Raw genomic sequence first — 19,896 nt, 5'->3', positions numbered from 1 at the left:
AACTGGACATGAACTTGGGCAAACTCCAGGAGATGGTGAGGGACAGAGAAGCCTGGTGAGCTGCAGTCTATGGTGTCTCAAAGAGTCAGAACTGACTTGGTGACTGAACAACAACAAGTGTAAGTTTAGCTCTTCTTCTTTTTTTTCCCCAGTGACTGCTCAGTGGCAGGCTGTGTTTTGCAAAGCTGGCTGCAATAATACCTTCCCTCCCATATGCGCTCCTTTCAAAGTGACCTTGAACATCTTTCCATTGAGTGGTGAGTCCCTTGAACTTGGATCATCTGTGCTTGCATCTGAAGATGAACATGACAGATACTAGGATGCCTCAGCACACTTTCCCTCCACAGTTTCCCTTCTGCTTAGCTTTTCCTGGATCCTCCCTCTCTCAGGGTCAGACAGAGACACTTTTTCTGAGCTGAGCTGCTTTTCTTAAAGTTGTGCAAGAACTTCCTGTTGGCTGGGCAATTTTTTATTTTTTGACTGTGCACAGCCTACGAGATCCCAGTTCCCCAACCAGGGATTGAACCCGTGCCTCCTGCAGTGGAAGCATGGAGCCCTAACCACGAATCTGCCAAGGAAGTCCCATGGCTGGGGCAAATTTAATCTCTCTTTTTCTGATCACTGTGCTAGACAGTGAGGAGAGAATCTCAACCCCCCTCCCCACCCCAGCTCCTGCAGGAGGCATGATAGTCAGTCTTGAGGGTGAAGATGTCAATGAAAACTACGTTACCTGCAAAATGTCACCCATCCCAAGCAAGAGATGTCAACCATCCTTTGATCATCTAGAACTGTAAATTACCTATGAGGACCATGAATCTGGATGACCTGCAAGTCCTTCAAGGCCAGAAAGAGAAACCCTTGACCCCCATTTCTCTTCATCAGGTTCTAGACCTTTTCTTATGATAATTCCTTGGCTTGGGGGAACCATCAGGGTCTCAGATAACAGGGGCTGGAATTGGGACTGGAAGTAGGTGATTTTCTAATGTCTTTTAGAGGCTGGGACCCAGGCTGGAGGTAATCCTTTGATGCTGGCTGGTTAATAGTTGTATTAGTCTTCTCAGTTCAGTTCAGTTCAGTTGCTCAGTCGTGTCCGACTCTTTGTGACCCCATGAATCGCAGCACGCCAGGCCTCCCTGTCCATCACCAACTCCCGGAGTTCACTCAAACTCACGTCCATCGAGTCCGTGATGCCATCCAGCCATCTCATCCTCTGTCGTCCCCTTTTCCTCCTGCCCCCAATCCCTCCCAGCATCAGAGTCTTTTCCAATGAGTCAACCCTTCGCATGAGGTGGCCAAAGTACTGAAGTTTCAGCTTTAGCATCATTCCTTCCAAAGAACACCCAGGACAGATCTCCTTTAGAATGGACTAGTTGGATCTCCTTGCAGTCCAAGGGACTCTCAAGAGTCTTCTCCAACACCACAGTTCAAAAGTATCAATTCTCCGGCGCTCAGTTTTCTTCACAGTCCAACTCTCACATCCATACATGACCACTGGCAAAACCATAGCCTTGACTAGACGGACCTTTGTTGGCAAAGTAATGTCTCTGCTTTTGAATATGCTATCTAGGTTGGTCATAACTTTCCTTCCAAGGAGTAAGTGTCTTTTAATTTCATGGCTGCAGTCACCATCTGCAGTGATTTTGGAGCCCAAGAAAATGAAGTACGACACTGTTTCTACTGTTTCCCCATCTATTTCCCATGAAGTGATGGGACCAGATGCCATGATCTTCGTTTTGTGAATGTTGAGCTTTAAGCCAACTTTTTCGCTCTCCTCTTTCACTTTCATCAAGAGGCTTTTTAATTCCTCTTCTCTTTCTGCCATAAGGATGGTGTCATCTGCATATCTGAGGTTACTGATATTTCTCCCAGCAATCTTGATTCCAGCTTGTGCTTCTTCCAGCCCAGCATTTCTCATGATGTACTCTGCATAGAAGTTAAATAAGCAGGGTGACAATATACAGCCTTGACGTACTCCTTTTCCTATTTGGAACCAGTCTGTTGTTCCATGTCCAGTTCTAACTATTGCTTCCTGACCTGCATGGTCTTCTAGGGCTTCCAAAACAAGACACCACAGAATGAGTGACTTAACAGAAATTTATTTTCTCATTCTTGGAGATTGGAAGTCCAAGACAGAGGTGTTAGCAGGTTTGGTTTCTCCAGAGGCCTGTCTCCTTGGCTTTCAGGGGCTTCCTTCTCTCTGTGTCCTTCCATGGTTTTCTTCTGTGTGTACATGCTTCCTGGGTGTCTCTCCCTCTTCTTGTAAGGACACCAGTTATATCAGCTTAGGGTCATCTCAGTGACCTCTTTTAACCTTATTTTTTAAAGGCCTATCTCTAAACACAGTCATATTCTGAAATATTGGGGATGGGGTTTAGGATTTCCACATGTAATTTAAAGGGAACAGATCCATAACAATACTTCATGAACAGTGGATGGGCAGTGAGTGCTATGGATAATCAATCTATGGATCCTGGAGAACTTCTGGTGTTCTTGAAGAGATGTCCTGCTAGGCCCATGTTGCCCAGAGTAGGGCCAGAACATGTACCAGTAGAGAGAGAAGGGGGAGGGTGTGGAAGGTTGTGCCAACTGCCCCGGCCACTCCTGGGAGGTGGTACAGGAGTCTCATGGAAGGTCCAAGGTCCAAGGTGGTTTCCAGGCACCAGCTACATCCCAGACCATCATGTGGCTGGGCAGTGGGGCTCCTCACAATCCAGGCATTGCTCATGGCACAGCCTACACGAGGGGGCTCTCTGTCTCTTGATCCACTTCATCAGCACAGACATCCTTTTTCTTTTTTCCTGTCAAGGAGATCAGAAAGAAGGTAACTCCTCCAGTGTTTGTACCCAAGGCCCCTGAATCCTAACTGTCCTGGTCCAAGATCATCTTGGGCAAAGGGATATCTCTCCTGGTTTTCTAAGACCCTGGAAAAGGAGATGCTTCAAGGACAGGAAGTTCTTCCTAATGTCTAGTCTTCCTCTGCAACTGCGGCACACTTTTAGTTGTAGAAGGTATAGAAACTTAGAGCTGGGACAGACTCAGTTAAATGACTGGCAGAAGCCACATGACAAGAGCCAGGGCTGGCTTCCAGATGCCCTGAATGTAGCCTTTCCACTTTCCCAGATAGTCAAATTCTCTCTGCTGCTTCTCGGTGGACAAAGCTGCTCTTTTCTGAGCCTCAAAAGCATCAGATTAAGTGAAAGAAATCAGTCACAGAGGACCATACAGTTTATGATTCCATTTACATAAAATGTCCAGAATAGACAGTCTAGAGACAGGAAGGAGATTAGTGGTTGCTTGGGGCTGGAAGGGAAAGGAAGGGTTAGGGAGTGATGGCTAAGGGGCTTGGGAATTTCTTTTTGGAGTAATGAGAATGTTCTCAAATTGAGTGTGGTGATGGATGCACAACTCTGTGACTGTAATAAAAGCCATTGAGTTTTACTCTTTAAATGTATGAATTATATGATATGTGAATTATAGTCCAATAAAACTGTTAAAACAAAAAGCTGCTCTTTTCCTGGCTTCTACCTTCTTACCATGAATCTTGGGGACTCTTCGGGCCAAAGGGCCAGGCCAGACGCTCTCAGGCGGAGACAGGGCCCCTGGATGGAGTGTGACCTCAGCTGTCCCCTCCTCCCTCCTTTGCAAGTGGAAAGAATACGCTGGAGCCAGCTTGGCGGCCCAGCTGCATGCTCAGCTGCTGGGCCAAGACTCTTGCCTTTGAGGACACATCCACTGTAATGGGGTCTTATGCCTCCTTCTCCTTGCTGGCCCACTATCTCCATCCTGGGACCAGCCCAGACAGCCTAGGATGGACATGTCCAGGAGGCCCAGGTCAGCAAGGACAATTCTTTCAGGGGTAACACATCCCAGGACTGGCTGTAGACCTCAGAACCCAGAGCGCCTCCTTCTCTCTTCTCCTGGAAAAGGAAGCCCTGTGAGCTCCCGCCGAGAGGTGCTTCTCTCAGGGAGCATTTTCTAGGATGGTTGACAAGAAGGGGTTGGGTTTCACCTAGACTTACACCCAACACAGCTTTAGTGATACCAGCTATGTTCCAGGAACCCTTGCTAGGTGCCCGGAGGTGACACAGAGTTTGTTTTTTGAGGGCTGAGAACTCCGCGGAGAGTGAGGGCAGTAGGTGCTGCGACTGGGGCGAGCATTGGAGGGTCAAGGCGGGGCACAGACCCAGGCTGGGTGTGCAGGAGAAGTTCCAGAAGGCTTCCTGGAGGTGGCATGCCTTGAGGATGGTGGAGCTGACAGCCAAATGAAGAAAGCAAGTTGGGCGGGAAATCATGGAAAATATTTTCCAGACAGAGAGAGTAGAATGTGCAAATGCTTACAGAGGTACTTGAGAGAGTAGCACATTTGAAAACTGCTAAAGGAATTTCAAATAATTCAGTCTGAAGGAAGACCAGAATATTCGATGGAGAGGGCCAAGAGATGATGTGGGAGAGGTAAGGAGGGCAGAACATACGAAGCCTAAGTAAGAGGAGGTCCAAACTCAGCCCTCCTCCTCCGCAGACCTGCCTCCTCCGCCCACCCTCAGCCCCCACAGGACTCCTACCTGACCAGGGGCCCCAGTGCCAGGCAGACAGACCAGCCAAGATCAGGAGCAGCGAGACAGGTACCACCACCAGCAGCACATCTTTGTAGGAGGCCCTCCCTGGAGCTGGACATGGAGGAGACACGGTCACAGGGGGACCAGAAGCTTCACCACCCCTCAACCACTGCTCCCCAGCCCTCGGCATACCTGCCTGGCGATGGCAGCTCTCCCAGGGGGTGACTGTGGCCAGGTCCCAGCTGACGGGGTTGGAGACAATGCAGGAATAGGCCACGCCTTTGTCTCCTGGTCCCAGGGACACACTCAGCACCTGTCCATCCGTGAAGAGGCCAGCTGGCTCCATATCAAGGTCCACAGTTCCCTCCCGTCGCCAGCTATAGGTTATGTCGCTGGTGTTAGGAGCTCGGCAGGACAGGAACACGTGGCAGGTCTTGGGGGGCTGAGCATCCCCTGATACAGCGATGAACACTTTGACCACGGGCCTGGGCACTGCATCTGGGCAAGAACAGCAGAGCCGACATGGGTTAAAGGGATGCTGTGTGCGTGGATCCCATAGCTCCAGCTCTGGGATCCTTGCAGGGCTAGAAGCTGCCTCTGACTAAGCCTCCCCAAAACCTTGTCTTTCTCCCACTGCCCACAGGACAGAAGCTGAATTCCTAAGTCTGGTATTTAACACCCTTCATCAAATAGTTGATGTCAACCTTTCCAGCTATACTTCCTGCTGACCCCCTCCTCACCCATCTGATTAATTTCCTGTTTTCCAAATGTGTCATGCCTTTCCATATCTTCCATACGGCTCAGCTGTACACACATGCCTGTTGTTTCTCATCCTTCTAGAGAACTCCTACCCATCCTTCAAGGCCCAGTGTGGAGACACTGCTTGCCGCTCTGACCGTGGAGCCTTCCCTGATAGTCCTGGTGTAGCTCCGAGCCCTCCAAGCACTCTGTGTATCACAGTGTTCCCCTGATACACGGTACATCAGTCAGAGAGACAATCAGCGTTTATTAAGGTAGACACAAAGACAAACACATTCCTGGGTTTTTGGAGCTTTTGGAGTCTGATGAGGAAGACGTACTAATGAGTGACTATGAATAACTAAGAAAATTCTTACAAGAATGCAAAGTTCTGTGAAGGAGCAGACAAGTGGGTGGGAGCTCTGCCTTGCGATTTCCATACCCCTCACTCTTAAGGTGCTCAGCTACCCGGGCCACTGGCCAAACTGGTGTCCTGGTGTCCAGACCATGGCTCCCTTTTGCTATATTGGTTGATGAGTAGATCAGGAGTCTCATGGCAATGAATGCCAGCGGGGGACCATTCTGGAGACAACGGGAGGGCTGTCTCTGACAGTATTCCAGAGTCAAGCAGAGTAAAACCTCATTAATGCCAGCTCAATCTGGTGGGATTTGTGATATGAAAAAAGAAAAGATTTGCTGGGTGCACTAATAGTATAAACAAAGATTACAGGGGGGATATTTACACTACTTAAGAGGACAAGCTGCATCCAAACACGATCAGGCACAGTAGAAACACCCATTGACATTTCTGGTAATTGATCTGCTAATTCAAATCATTCTCATCCATTGTCAAAGCAGAGCTCCTAAGGATGGCTGCTTGGCAGCTTTGTGCAATTAGTTCTAATCACGCTATGTATTTGGAAGCAATAAAACAGCAATTTCCTTAAAATCTGTAATTCAGATGCTGAGAACAAGGCATTTTAGAGCTTAGTGGTGTGGGTGCTGCATGTATTATCACATTCCACGTCCTTATTTCACATGTGCGGCAGCGGAGACTCAGAACAGGGGCGAGGCTCCCTGGCTGCCTGGATGGTTGTGAAGGCTGTTCACTGGGCAAGGGCCTTGGGCTCAGGGGTAACAGGTGAGAGGGTGTTGAATTTCAGCTGGCGCTTGGCTTGCCAAACAGTGCAGCCTGGGTCAGGGCAGTGTGCACCCTTTAGTCACACACTAGCAGCCCAAGGGGCTCACCGAGTGGTGACCCAGTTATCTCCCTCTGGGCAGGGGAGGGTCTCTCTCTTTCCCAATTTACCACCGCCTCTCTCTCCCTCAGTGATTCCTTTTGCCCAGCTCTCACTTCTACTCTCCATTCTTCCATTGGGGCCTTTTCTTTTCCCTATTTCTATCCAAATTTCTGAGGTTTTACTAAAATAGCGGTCACTGACACATCTTTACCAAGCCACTAGGTAGATGAATAGGAGCTCAAAGGCCATTTTATCTTGACCAGCAAAAATATGGTGGCAGTGGTAGAGGTGGAGGCAAAGGTAGTGACGGTGGAGGCAGTGATGGTGGGGTGATGGAGAGGGGGTAGAGGTGGAGGCAGTGATGGTGGGGTGATGGTGGGGTGATGGAGAGCGGGGTAGAGGTGTAGGCAGTGATGTGGGACGGGTGATGTGGGGTGATGGAGAGGCGGCAGAGGTGGAGGCGGTGATGGTGGGGGTGATGGTGGGGTGATGGAGAGGGGGGCAGAGGTGGAGGCAGTGATGGTGGGATGGGTGATGGTGGGGTGATGGAGAGGGGGCAGAGGTGGAGGCAGTGATGGTGGGGTGATGGTGGGGTGATGGAGAGGGGGTAGAGGTGGAGGCAGTGATGTGGGGCGGGTGATGGTCGGGTGGAGAATGTGGTTGTCTTGGCGGTGGTGATTGTGATGATAGTGGCTCTGATGGAAGTGGAGGTAAAGTTGCTGGAAAGAAAGACTCATCCACCCCCCAGTGAATCCAGTCACACCAGTGAGGTGGTGAGTGCAACTTTATGAATGACCCTACAAACCCAGGTAGAGCAGAGGAGCTGGTCAGCTGAACCCTGGAAACTCAGAGTTGTGAGAAATAAAAAGAGTTGTTGTTTTTAGCTGGTAAAATTGGGGATGGTTTATTTTGCAACAATACATAATAACGAGAACCCTCGAATGATATACATTTAAAATCTCTCAATACGGCTAAAAGAGTTCTTTAAAGAAATATGAAATAATTCTATACTTTAATTAAAATTTAATTTTTAATTTAAAATGTTGTGTCATAGTTCCATTGTAATATTTACGTTTCTTTTCTGTGGTGCATAAAATAATGGCACATCTTATAACCTGATATCTTAGAACTGATGACTTACAGGATAAAGAACCCGCTTGCCAATGCAGGAGATGTAAGAGATGTGGGTTCAATCCCTGGGTTGGGAAGATCCCCTGGAGGAGAGCATGGCAACACACTCCTGTATTCTTGCCTGGTGAATCCCATGGACAGAGGAGTATGGTGGGCTACAGTCCTTGGGATCGCAGAGAGTCAGACGCGACTGAGGGACTGAGCACACGCGCACAGGCTAGCCTCTATCCTAGACGCTTTCTCAACTGATTTTACCTTTATTGGCATTTTCATGATAATATTACTGTGCTGGTTTTACAAGTGAGAAAGCTCAGTGTCAGGCAGCTAAGTATTGTTCTCAGGCCACTGAGATAAGAAGACAGAGCTAGAGTTCTGACCAGGGCTGTCCAGTGGCAGAGTCTGGTGGCCCCAGCCAGAAACTCACGTGGGAGAGCCCCAGGAGTTTTCTTACCTGTGGGTGTGGGGGAGCAACTGTTCCCTGAATCAGCCGTGAGGTCAGAAGCCAGAGGTTTCTAGGACTCCGCTCTCCCCAGTTCCCAGGACTCAAGATGCCTTCCCGGAATTTGATGGGAAGGTGTGGGGCAGAGAATCTGCGTCCGGCACACTCACCGTACACTTTGAGCTGCAGGGTCTGGGTCCGGGCCCGACCTTGCTTGTCCACCAGCAGCACGGAGAAGTTGCCGCTGTCTCCAGACTCCAGTGGCCGCAGCTCCAGGCTGAGGTTGGTGTGTAGCTGGGCTCGGCCCAGGAAGCGGGAGTGGTATAGCGTCTCTGGGGAGCCCCGGAAGAACGTGGCCAGGAGCTCCTCTGAAGGCCAGAGGGATCTCCAGATGGCCTCTCGGACTTGGAAACCGGGAGGGTGATCCGCCACCAGCAGCGCCGAGCCACCCACCTGGCCCTGCACTTGGGCACTGGCGATGACCATGGGAAGCAGTGCTGAAAGGACAGAGCTCCGTCACTCTGCCTGTGCCAAACCTTCTTTCTCCCTGCACTCAGCTGAGCTGCTATGGAGCAGAGGGCCCTTCTCTCCATGCCTCCTCCACCCAAGCTGAGGGGGCACTGTGCCAGGGCCTGGGAATAAAACAGTGAGGAAGGAATTTGGTCCTTGGGCTCACGGAGCTCTGACTTTTAAGAAAGCAGTCTGCCACAATGGCCAAAAGGTGTGCCCTGGGAGAACATGGGTATGGTGATAGGGTGAACTGGCCTGGCCTTGAGGAGCTCAGAGAAGCGAAGGTTAAGCTGAGACTTGAAAGAGGAATGGGAATCGGCCAGGCCAAGCAGAGGGCAGCCTGTAGTGGGGACTGGGCAGTGTTAGAGGCCGGGCGAGCAGCACAAGGGTCCGGAGGGTGAGAGAGCTCGGTGCACCAAGGGAACTAAAGTAGCTCTCTGCAGGGGAGCAAGACATTGCACTGCAGAGTCTGCCGGAGCCAGGTCCTGCAAGGCCCTGAAAGCAGCTTTGGAGTTGGGGCTTTATCCTTAGAGTGATGGGGAGCCTCGGATAGGTTTTAAGTAAGCGAGTGACATGATTAGATCCATGGTTAGAAAGACAACCCCAGCAGGGGTATGGAGGATGCAGAGGACGTGGGCGATGCTGAGGCTTTGGCTACTAATCCCAAGGAGGGTGATGGGAACTTGTACCATGGAAGGGCGCAATGGGGATGGGCAGAAGTGGGAGGAACGACGTGGGATTAAGGTGTGTAGTCAGTGGGATCTGGTAACAAATTAGATCTGGGAGTGAGGGAGTGAGGAGTCAAGGATGGCTCCCAGGTCCTTGGGACCCACTAGGTACCATTCTCCATGATCCAGAAAAGAAGGAGAAATAGAATGGAGGTGAGATGGCAAGAGGCTGTTTTGTTGGGAACATACTGCGTTCAACGTGTGTGGGTGACACCTCTGTTTGAATTCCCACTCTGACTCCTTTGCTGGCTAATTTCTGCTCATCCCTGAAGCATTCCCGCCTCCCCAACCTCCCCTATTCCTCATTGCTGTTTACAAACTCTCTGTGTTCTCACAGCAGCCTGGGGCCACCTCTACAAATGCTCTTATTCCTCTATGTTACCGCTTGTTTACGAGTCCCATGAGACCCTGAGTTCCTCTTCTGATCTTTGGGCTCCCCGTGACCACTGCTGTTTAGGAAGAGGATGCAGGAGAAGCCAGCAAGTTTACTTACCGCATGATGAAATTGGTGAGGACTTCCCTTGCGCCTGACTCAGTGGAATGCGCAGGGGTGCAGAGCAGAATGAGTGCAGATAGGGAACATACCCAAGTGTTGGGAGGTTGGTTAGGAAGATGTATTCTGGATGACCACTCAGCCAGCCACTGTAACTCCAGTCCCCAGTCCATCTCACTGCCCTGCCAGCCCCAGGCACCTCAGTCCGAACTGGGGATGGCTCCAGAGTTAATGCACATTGGAAATGCCACATCCAGAGAGCACAGCATTGGATGTCAATCAAGACTCCTGTTCTATTCTACTCTAGCTCTGCCATGAATGAACTGAGCAATCTTCTGGGGCACTCTCCTCCCTTCTGTCATCCCATCCAGAAAATAAGGGGGTACATTCAGTCAGTGGTACTTTCACCACTCAGAAAAATTATTTTAGCTTCCCATGTCCAAGGATATGAAAGATTTTCAAACCTAACAGATTTCCTCTTTGGGGCAGGACTTCCTTGACATGTTTAGAAATGTTGACACTTGCAGATTTTTGGAGCCAGGAACTCAGGTGGGAAACCCAAAGTTGTCTCAAAGGCCTTGTGAGTCTCTGATGCAAACAGAAGAGTCTGAGTCTTTGCTGCACCCCACAACTCTCATCCCCTGGCCTAGCACTGCTGGCTTTTGTCACATTGACCACTTGTTGACCAATCAGGGGCGGGGGGGTGTCAGGCATCAGACAGGATGCAAGGGGTGTCACCCAGTGTTGAGGAGACCTGAGGTCTCTTCTGACATCACACTGTTATTGGCCACCCGGAATCTGCATGTACTATATTAACTTGCTTTTGCCTCTTACTCTCCTCAGTGTCCACTTCCACAGACCTTGGGGTAGGGGCTCAGGTTTCCCACAGGCAGCTGGAAAGAAGTCCTTAGACTGCAAGAGCCCCACTCCCCCCCTGCTCCTCCCAGACTGTATTTAGAATTTGCATGCTGCCAGACCCTCATGTTCTCAGCACTATATCTAACAAAACCAATGGTCCTACCAGCTTCAGTTTTAACCTCCCTGGACCACAAAACAGTTCATGTCTCATGGACACAGAGGCTCCTTGTGCTCCCACCCTTCTTCCCAAGATCCTGTGTCTCTTTGCTCCTGCCTGGCTTTCAAGGCTGCCTGAGAACTTACTTCCATCTTCGCTACCCCTCCTCAGCTCCTGAGTTCTCCCTTGGAAGGGGGAGGGGCCTTCAGTTCTCTGAGGCTAGGCCTGCCCTACTTACCTTCCCAGAGAAGCAGACTCCACAGAGACCACACAGCCATACTTCAGAGAGGCAGACGAACTCCCTCAATGACCCAAATCCAGAACATCCCAGGTCAAGTGGATGCTCGGAAGGAGCTGTGGTCCTTCTGGAAAGTCCCATGTTCAGAAGGAGGAATCTTGACTCAGAACAAGATGCCCCGAAAGTGAAAATATCCAGAGAAAAGTGGAAGTTGGCTTCAGACTTAGCTGGGCTCTTTCAGGAGCCATTTCTTGTAAGTCAGCCTCTTTCAAATGCCTATGGTTAGCTAAGGCAGGCGGCAAGCACCCCCGCACAAGCCGACATCCTCCTCACTGAGTCTCTCTGGGCAGCCCCGCATCCCACGCTGCCTGGCTGCCCCTCCTTTCCTGTTGAAGCCACGGAAAACCCTTTAAACTGCAATTCCCATTGTCACTTCTCCTCTGCTTAAAATTTTTCCATGGCCTCCAGCTGCCCTCAGGATCAAGGGCAACTAAACTGTTGGCTTAAGATACAAGGCTCTCCTAAGTCCAACTCCAGCCTGCTTCTCCAGCCTGGCGTCCCATGCCCTTCCGCTCTCTAACCACACCAAGCAGTGCCGCCTCTTCTCAGAACTGCCGATTCCACACTTTCACGTTGTGCTCGATCCTCCAGCAGGCAAGCTGTTCCATCCGTCCTCCCGGACTTGCTGTGGTTATGTGGGCAATGCAGCTGACCAGACTCCCATTCAGGGCTTTCTGACCACGGGCAGTGTGGGGAAGCTACCCTTCTGTGTGCTCAGGGCACGCCTGTGCTTCTATGATCACTCGTAACATGTCATCCTGTAACAGTTTTCTCATCTGCATAGACTGTTTATTGCCAAGGTCTCATATTCATTTCTGTGTTCCCCTTGGTGCTGGGCAAGCCACGAATGCTTTGTTGTTTAGTTGCTAAGTGGTGTCCTATTCTTTGTGATCCCATGGATTGTAGGCTTCCAGGTTCCACTGTCCATGGGATTTTCCAGGCAACAGTACTGGAGAGAGTTGCCATTTCGTTCTCCAGGGGATCTTCCTGACCCAGGAACCGAACCTGTGTCTCTGCGTCTTCTGCATCAGCAGGCAGTTTCTTTACCACCGCGCCACTGCATATCAGGGACTATGAACCCAGACCTTAATGGATGCTTAATGAATATTTGTTAAACGAGGGCACGAATTCTAGAGATGGTTACATATTTTGCTACCTGAAAGACCTACAACTCTTCTTCAAGAGGATCTGATTATCTCCCTGTTAGAGATGGGGGAGTTTGAAGACCAGAATGAGGTTAGCATCTTTCCGGGGTCACAGAGAAGCAGAGCTGTGAGCTGAGCTTCAGCCTTTGGAGCATGGCCCATTCTGCCAGTCACCCCATCCTCACTACCTTTATCTTTTCACTTCTGAAGGTTACTTGGTTTCTTGAGTCAAGGAAGGTTTTGCAAGAAGGAAGATCCCCGAGCTTCCCGAGTGTGGCTTGTGGTACCTTGTCCTGCCTAGCTTCTGACCTGTCAGTCAAATTGGACGCTCCGCACTGGACCAATAAGGAGGCAGACGTGGTGGCGGATGAGCAGGAGGATTCCGGGATAGGCTTCCAGCCCTCCAGGTACTCACCACCAAATGGTAGGAATAGCATGTGCCTAGGCAATGGCACCCGACTCCAGTTCTCTTGCCTGGAAAATCCCATGGATGGAGGAGCCTGGTAGGCTGTAGTCCATGGGGTTGCCAAGAGTCGGACACGACTGAGCGACTTTCCTTTCACTTTTCACTTTCATGCATTGGAGAAGGAAATGGCAACCCACTCCAGTGTTCTTGCCTGGAGAATCCCCGGGACGGGGGAGCCTGATGGGCTTCTGTCTGTGGGGTCGCACAGAGTCGGATACGACTAAAGTGACTTAGCAGCAGCAGCAGGAAGGGAAGACCCACCATGGACAGACATGGGTCTGGGCAAAAGAGCAGCACAGAAAGTCTACCCCACACGATCCCATAGACTGTATCCCACCAGGCTCCTCTGTTCATGGAATTCTTGAGGCCAGAATACTGGGCTGGGTTGTCATTTCTTTCTCCAGGAGATCTTCCTGACCCAGGAATCAAACCTTGGTCTCCGCATTTCGAGCAGTTTCTTTACCATCTGAGCCTCTGTGGAAGCCCCTGGTGGACAGGAGCTGCTTCCTTAAAAGGAGGAATTTGAGCTGCATCTTGAATATGGATATACTTTGGATAGGCGGAGAAAACAGGGTGGGCCAGAAGTTGGGTGGGGGTTGCTCTGAGCATGAGGGGAGAGCAGTGTGTAAGGCTTGACGGTGGGGAGGTTCCAAGTAGGCTCCAGGGACAATGAAGGATCAGAAGGGGGAACCCTCTAAGGCTGCTGTGGGTAAAATGGAAAGGGAGGTTGGGAGTCAGATTGTGGAGGCTTTGAGTATGGGGTTAAGTTTAGGTTTTTATTCTGGAGACCAGCAGTTCTCATCCTTGCTGAAAACTTGGGTTCTCGAGGATTCTGTTCAGTGGGGCTGGGCTGGGTCCCAGGAGTCTGTCGCTTTAACAATCACTGCATTCGGGTGGTTCTGAGCTGGTGGATGGAGGGAGCTCTGAGAAGCACTGCTTGGAAGGAGGGGGCTGTTTGTTGCCCATTTTTGGCTAGCTTGCTAGTGGGAGGACAGCATGCAGGGCTGATTGCTGTTGTTCTTTAGTTGCTAAGTCGTGTCTGACTCTATGTGACTTCATGGTCTGTAGCCTTCCAAGCTCCTCTGTCTGTGGAATTTCCCATGCAAGAGTACTGGAGTGGGCTGCCATTTCCTTTCCTAGGGGATCTTCCCAGCCCTGGGATGGAACCCGCATCTGCCGCAGCAGCCGGAGGATTCTTTGCTGCTAAGCCACCAGGGAAGCCGAAAGGCACACTGAAGCAGAGGATGGTTTTGACCCATTAAGCCTTGGGTTATGGGCCCAGCACACTTTCACAGTACCGCTCTGATACTTCAGGGCTGACAGGGGGAGAAAAAGAGGCAGGGTGGCCTGGTAGCAGCTGTTGTGATCATCCCGACTGAAGTAGAAAGGAACCCTCTAGGGAGGAAGGGGCAGAGCTGGAGTCATGATGGAACTAACCCTAATCTGCCTATAGGCGGAGAGGCCAAAGGAGGGGATCAGCTACATGACTCCACTGTCAATTTCCTCATCCATGTGTCGGATATTTATTGAGCATCTACTTACGTGCCGGGTGCTGGGGACACAGACATGAAAGGCACAGCCCCTGCCCTCAAGGAATCTGCAGTTTAGATGAGAAGATGGACATGTAACCCAATAATTACAATCAGAGTGGCCAGAGCAAAGCCAGCTGTGTGCAAAGCACGCTATGGCAGCCAGAGGGTGGATGGATAGGAGCCAGCAGGGTGGGCAGGAGGCTGGGAGGCCCCTGTGGAGCTGGGGTGGAGACTGAGGGGAACCTTAGGATATAAACAACGAGGGTGAGGATAGGACTTAACTCAGGCTCTGGGGTTGGGTTTTGTGGGTTCAGATCTTGGTTGTGAAACAAGCAAGGTGACTGCTCTGTGTTTGGCATCTTCCTTCATGAAATAGAGATTAATAACAGTATCTACATCTTCATGGTGCCCTCAGGGTGAAACCACTTAGAATGGGGTCTGGCGCATAGTCATGTGAAATGAAGAATGTTGCCCACCATCCAGTTCTACAAGAATCAAGTCCCTGGCTACTGCAGTTGTTACCCTGAAAGGAATTCAGGGTGACCATCAGGATGAGGCCCTCTGTGCTCTGGGAAAACAGGCAGAACAGGCCCTCAGATATATTGAAAGAAAATTTTATGAACCCTATTTCTTGCATCTTCCCATACTTAGAAAAGCAATAAAATGATTAACTAAGATGGCTGTGCCTCATGCCTGGCAGCAACCTTCTACCAAGGTGTGTGCTGGGTTGCACGTACCCCTTCTCCCAAACCACATATATGCTGACCTCCCCTAACCTCTTCGGAGCAGCTTCTCAGAGCGACTGGAGAGGCTGTCTCCTGGGCTCTAGTTCTCAGTGAGTCTCCAAATAAAACGGAGGCTCTCAGCTCTCACATTGTGCAATTCAATTTCAGTTGATAGTCTGCACTCAAAAAAATTAACCATTGTTACTACGCGGCCAGAGAGAGGGAAGAAGGAGAGCCGGGCAAGCGCAGATAGTGGAGTGTTGAGGTTCGAGCAGCCCTGCTCTAACTCTCTTCTCCCAGACTGTGAGCTCCTGAGAGTGGGGATCAGGCCCCCTTCATGTCTGCACCCTGTATATCACTAAGGGCAGGCTTTCTACCAAGTGGTGCCCTCCAAACAGGTGTTGAAGAGGATTGAATGATTCTGAAGTGTCAAGGCCAGGTTTGGGATGGCCCTGGGGTGCAGGAGTCTGGCCAGTATGTGAATGCTGGAAATACAGATGCTGAATTCCCTTGGGGGAGACAGTGGGCAGTCACACTCCCTCTTAGCAGAAAGGGTGGTCGGTAATGGTCCATCCCAGCAGGACATGAGTTGCTGTCTCCAGTACACCAGCCCTTTTTCTTGAGGGGACTTTCGGGGGGGGAGCTGAGAAAGTGGGGAGGAGGAGGTTGGGTGAGGACCTGAAAATATCGCACGCACCTCCCCTCAAAGAACTTCTAGCAGCCCTGAGACAACTGGAGAAGAACCGACTGATGAAGGCACAGGAAGGGTTAAGTCGTGGAGGCAGTTTCTCTCCCCACTGCTAATCACTGGTTCAGACCACATTAATTACCCAGCCACAGGGGGAGTGCACAGAGCAAATTAACTGCTGAGTTCAAAGGGGCCACTCCCCACATTTCTTAATTAAGAGAGCAGCTGGCAGCCTGGGCTGCACTCAGCCTCCCTGGGGCCTTTCAGGGAAACTCCAGTGGCTGAGTCTGAGTCCACCTCTGCCCAGGCGTGGGCAGGCAGGGTGGCCCCATCTGTCAGGTGGAGTGGTCTGCATTCGCCTTCACTGTGGGCTGTGGGTGGGGGCCTGGGGGGAGCAGGTGTGCACTGTGGGGGTGCGGGGAGCAGGTGTTAACTGTGGCTCATCTGAGCCCACAACCCTCAGCTCTGAGAGCAGATTTCAGGTCGGGTGGTGGTGCAGATTCAGGGTGGGGTGGAACTGGATGCAGTGTGAAGGGTGGCCCAAGCGACGCCCTGTCCCTGCCTACTCACACTTGTTCTTCTTGGACTGGCCTTAGGGCAGAATGGCCTCTCTCCTTCCCCGCCTCCCTGCACCGGGAGACAAGTGAAACAGGGGGGGAAAGGTAGAATGTTTGAGAAGAGAAGGGAGCTGGCAGAGGAAGAGCACCAGGCAGGAAGGGGTGGGGGGACTTTAGAGGCTTTTGGAATACAAGGAAGAAAGCAGGGTGTTTCTGGGGGTGGATGGATCTCTGGGCACTGCTTCTTTTTTTTTTTTTTTAATCACTTATTTATTTTAATTGGAGGATAATTGCTTTAGAATATTGTGGTTGTTTTTGCCGTACATCAACATGAATCTGCCATCGGTATACACGTGTCCCCCCCATCCTGAACCCCTACCTCTTCCCTCCCCACTCTATCCTTCTAGGTTGTCCCAGAGCACCGGATTTGGGTGGGCACCACTTCTAAGCAGGATGGGGCTGAGGGGCAGGTAGAACCCCCATGAGCCCATCTGTGTCTGCCTTCACCTATATGGTTCCCATAGAGTGGACCAGCTGCCTGCACCATCTGCCAGCTGATGCCATGGCAGCCCCGAAGGCTGCCCTGGCAAGGGGGCGTGCTGTGTGCACCCCTCCCTTGGCAGCCAGCTTGCTCACTGGCGCTGCCCTGTCGGGGAGACTAGGTTTGAGGCAGTGTGTGCATATTTGAAATGGACACATCTCACTTCCCCTGAGAGGACACTCTAGTGTCTGCCCGGCCCAAGGATGGCGTCTGCTTCAGTATTTGTGCCCAGGGCACCTCTCCTACATCAGCTTTATCCTGGCCCTGCTGGGAATTGGTGGAGGGAATGGGGCCTGGTGCTCACAGCTGGAAGTGGGAAGACTAAGGAGAGGGGAGAAAGAGGGAGCCTATGAAACAGCACTCAGGAGACTGGGTGGGAGGGGTCTGAGGCTTCAGCAGGCAGGGCCTGCTTTTGAGGCAAAGACACACTTTCCCAGAGGGTGGAAGAAAGATGGCCCAGAACAGAAAGCAAGGCGTGACTGAGCCGTGTTGAAGTAGAGAAGGGGGAGAAGGAAACTCACTTCTTCACTTGCTCGCTTACACAGTATTTGCTGGGTTCCCATGGTGTGCACGCTGACGTACTGAGCAACTGTTGATCGGGGATCTAGCATGAGTAGGCCCTGTGCAGTCAGGAACACAGGCTGATGATGACAGCGATCATGTTCCCCACCATGAAAGAAACAGTCGCTATTGATCGGCACCTCACGTGGGAGAGAATTCCAGAAACAGGTAGAACAGAGGCTCTTCATTCACAGAGTGGTGCGAGCTGAAGGAGCAGCCTTGGTGATGCTCCGGGTCTGCCGGTACAACTTCTTTCGGCTGTGTAGACAGAGATTCAATATGGGGAGGCCTGGGTCTTCCCCATGCTGTGGTCCTTGTCTGTGCTTACTGTCATCACAGTTGAGACAAAGATGAAGGACACAGAGCTGTTTCAGTTCAGTTCAGTTCAGTTCGGTCGCTCAGTCGTGTCCAACTCTTTGCAACCCCATGAATCGCAGCACGCCAGGCCTCCCTGTCCATCACCAAGTTCACTCAAACTCATGTCCATCGAGTCGGTGACGCCATCCAGCCATCTCATCCTGTCACCCCCTCTTCCTTCTGCCCCCAATCCCTCCCAGCATCAGAGTCTTTTCCAATGAGTCAACTCTTTGCATGAGGTGGCCAAAGTACTGGAGTTTCAGCTTCAGCATCCATTCTTCCAAAGAAATCCCAGGGCTGATCTCCTTTAGAATGGACTGGTTGGATCTCCTTGCAGTCCATGGGACTCTCAAGAGTCTTCTCCAACACCACAGTTCAAAAGCATCAATTCTTTGGCTCTCAGCTTTCTTCACAGTCCAACTCTCACATCCATACATGACCACTGGAAAAACCATAGCCTTGACTAGACGGACCTTTGTTGGCAAAGTAATGTCTCTGCTTTTGAATATGCTATCTTGGTTGGTCATAACTTTCCTTCCAAGGAGTAAGCGTCTTTTAATTTCATGGCTGCAATCATAGTGGATGCTTATTTAAATAAAAATGTAGGGGGTCTATTTCCTAGCCAAATTTAAAATAACCTGGAATTGAAAGAAATTCCAGCATGTGCAACCTGCCTGGTTCAGGGAAGGGCCGTGCTCAATTTTTGTTGTTCATATCTAAATGGTATAGTCACATACAAAACAAGGGTGGGGTGTTTAATGAGACCTAACAACGAAGTTGTCCAATGAATGGATCAGACCACAGTGCAGGCTGCTGTGCAAGTCCCCGACTACCCAAGAGAGTCACTAGGGAGCAGCCCTGAGGCTCCTGGTCGTCCTCTTCGTCTCCACATTAAGGGGCAGCTCCAGACGCCTCTCGGTCCTTATCCCAGCTAAGTTCTCTTACCTGTAAATGATATGACCCCATAGAGCCCAGGTCCCTAGATGAGGCACAGCTAACTCACCCCTGCTGGGTAAGTGTTTGCATTTAGCTCTGACTCGGAAAGAAAAAGAACGTTTCATATTTCAGAGCCTTGATCAAGCATGGAGGCTGCTGTGGGCCTTCCTGTGGGCAGCAGCACTGCAGCAGGCTGTGGGATCCCTTCTGCAGGGTCTGGCCCACCCTGGGCAGTGCTCCTTCCACCCCTGCCCACCAGCATCCCTGGGAACAGAAGCAGGTACCTACTCTGAGAACTGGAGATGGGATTTGGGGCTGGATGTGTTGACATTAGGGCTTCAGATGTCACTAGTGGTAAAGAAAGAGAGACGGAGAGGGAGAGAGAGATTACAACTCCTCACGTACCTGAGTTGAAAGACCTGTTTTTCTTTATTACTCCCAATCCACTGTGGAGCTATACTTTTGTACAATATCATAAAAATGAATTACTAAAAAAACATTGAAAGAGAGGTACAGAACACAAGCCCTCGTTTTAATGATTATATTAAAAAAACATAAAATTACTCTATCAGATTGCTATAAAAGTTCCTAAATTCTTGTTTTCAACTGTTCTATTATCTTACCTGGACTGGTAAATTCAATTCACAGACAGACCCCAGTCCGTGGACCAGGAGCGGGTGTGGGGCAGAGGGCAGGGAGGTATGAAAGCTCAGGAAGGAGGTGATCTGTGGGCACGACTGGAGGGCTGGCTCCTTCCAGTCCCCATCACCGCTGTTCCCTTCTTGAGCTGTCTTACCTACGTTTCGACTTTTTAGAAGTGGGTGGCTCGTTTACAGAGGGCCGGGTAAAGGATTAGGGTCGGGGGAGGGTTACTTCCTGATGGACCTGTGAAGGCCCTTGGCTTCTGGATGGTGTGTGCCTCCCAGTGATGCTGGCAGAATCAAGGGGCAAAGGGGAGGGGGCCCTGGTGTATGCTGGCTGTGCACTGGACGGGCGATGAAAGAGACAGAGAACCGGAAAGAGGAAGGGCTGGGATGGGAGGAGGCAAGGGAGAACAGGGAGTAGAGAGGCGAGAAAAAAGGGCGGGCCTGGGTTGCCCTACCCACTGTCTTCTCCCAAAGGACAACTGCAAGCAATTAAGCTCTCCAAGGCAAGCGGACTGATTTACTTCCACCAAGTATGTATTTTGGAGGTAGACAGGGCTTTTAAAACTTTCATGTACATGCAAATCGTCTGCCT

The 19,896-nt window shown here is 50.8% G+C and overlaps 1 protein-coding gene across 1 annotated transcript; it reads right to left on the bottom strand.

Moving 5' to 3' along the window:
- Nucleotides 1-2,076: 2,076 nt before the first annotated feature.
- Nucleotides 2,077-11,683, bottom strand: SLAMF8 (SLAM family member 8). Its single transcript, XM_086393533.1, has 5 exons — nt 11,090-11,683; nt 8,276-8,602; nt 4,749-5,054; nt 4,563-4,667; nt 2,077-2,798 (listed from the first exon to the last, which is right to left on the bottom strand). Exons 1-5 carry the CDS (start codon nt 11,127-11,129, stop codon nt 2,734-2,736), a joined length of 843 nt encoding a protein of 280 aa, XP_086249659.1. The 5' UTR covers nt 11,130-11,683; the 3' UTR covers nt 2,077-2,733.
- Nucleotides 11,684-19,896: the final 8,213 nt, after the last annotated feature.

The sequence above is a fragment of the Bos grunniens genome, chromosome 3 (assembly GCF_055505025.1).
Source record: "Bos grunniens cultivar Pamir isolate PY7600 chromosome 3, Bosgru_T2T1.0, whole genome shotgun sequence".
In the NCBI taxonomy this organism is placed as follows: domain Eukaryota; kingdom Metazoa; phylum Chordata; class Mammalia; order Artiodactyla; family Bovidae; genus Bos; species Bos grunniens.
This window is presented reverse-complemented; position numbering and strand designations above follow the sequence as displayed.

Coding starts and splice junctions, on each gene's coding strand:
- SLAMF8 (XM_086393533.1), bottom strand. CDS start 11,129: ATGGCTGTGTGGTCTCTGTGGAGTCTGCTTCTCTGGGAAG. Junction 5,055..8,275: donor CCTGCAGCTCAAAGTGTACG/GTGAGTGTGCCG, acceptor GTTCTTGCCCAG/ATGCAGTGCCCAGGCCCGTG. Junction 4,668..4,748: donor GAGCTGCCATCGCCAGGCAG/GTATGCCGAGGG, acceptor CTCCATGTCCAG/CTCCAGGGAGGGCCTCCTAC.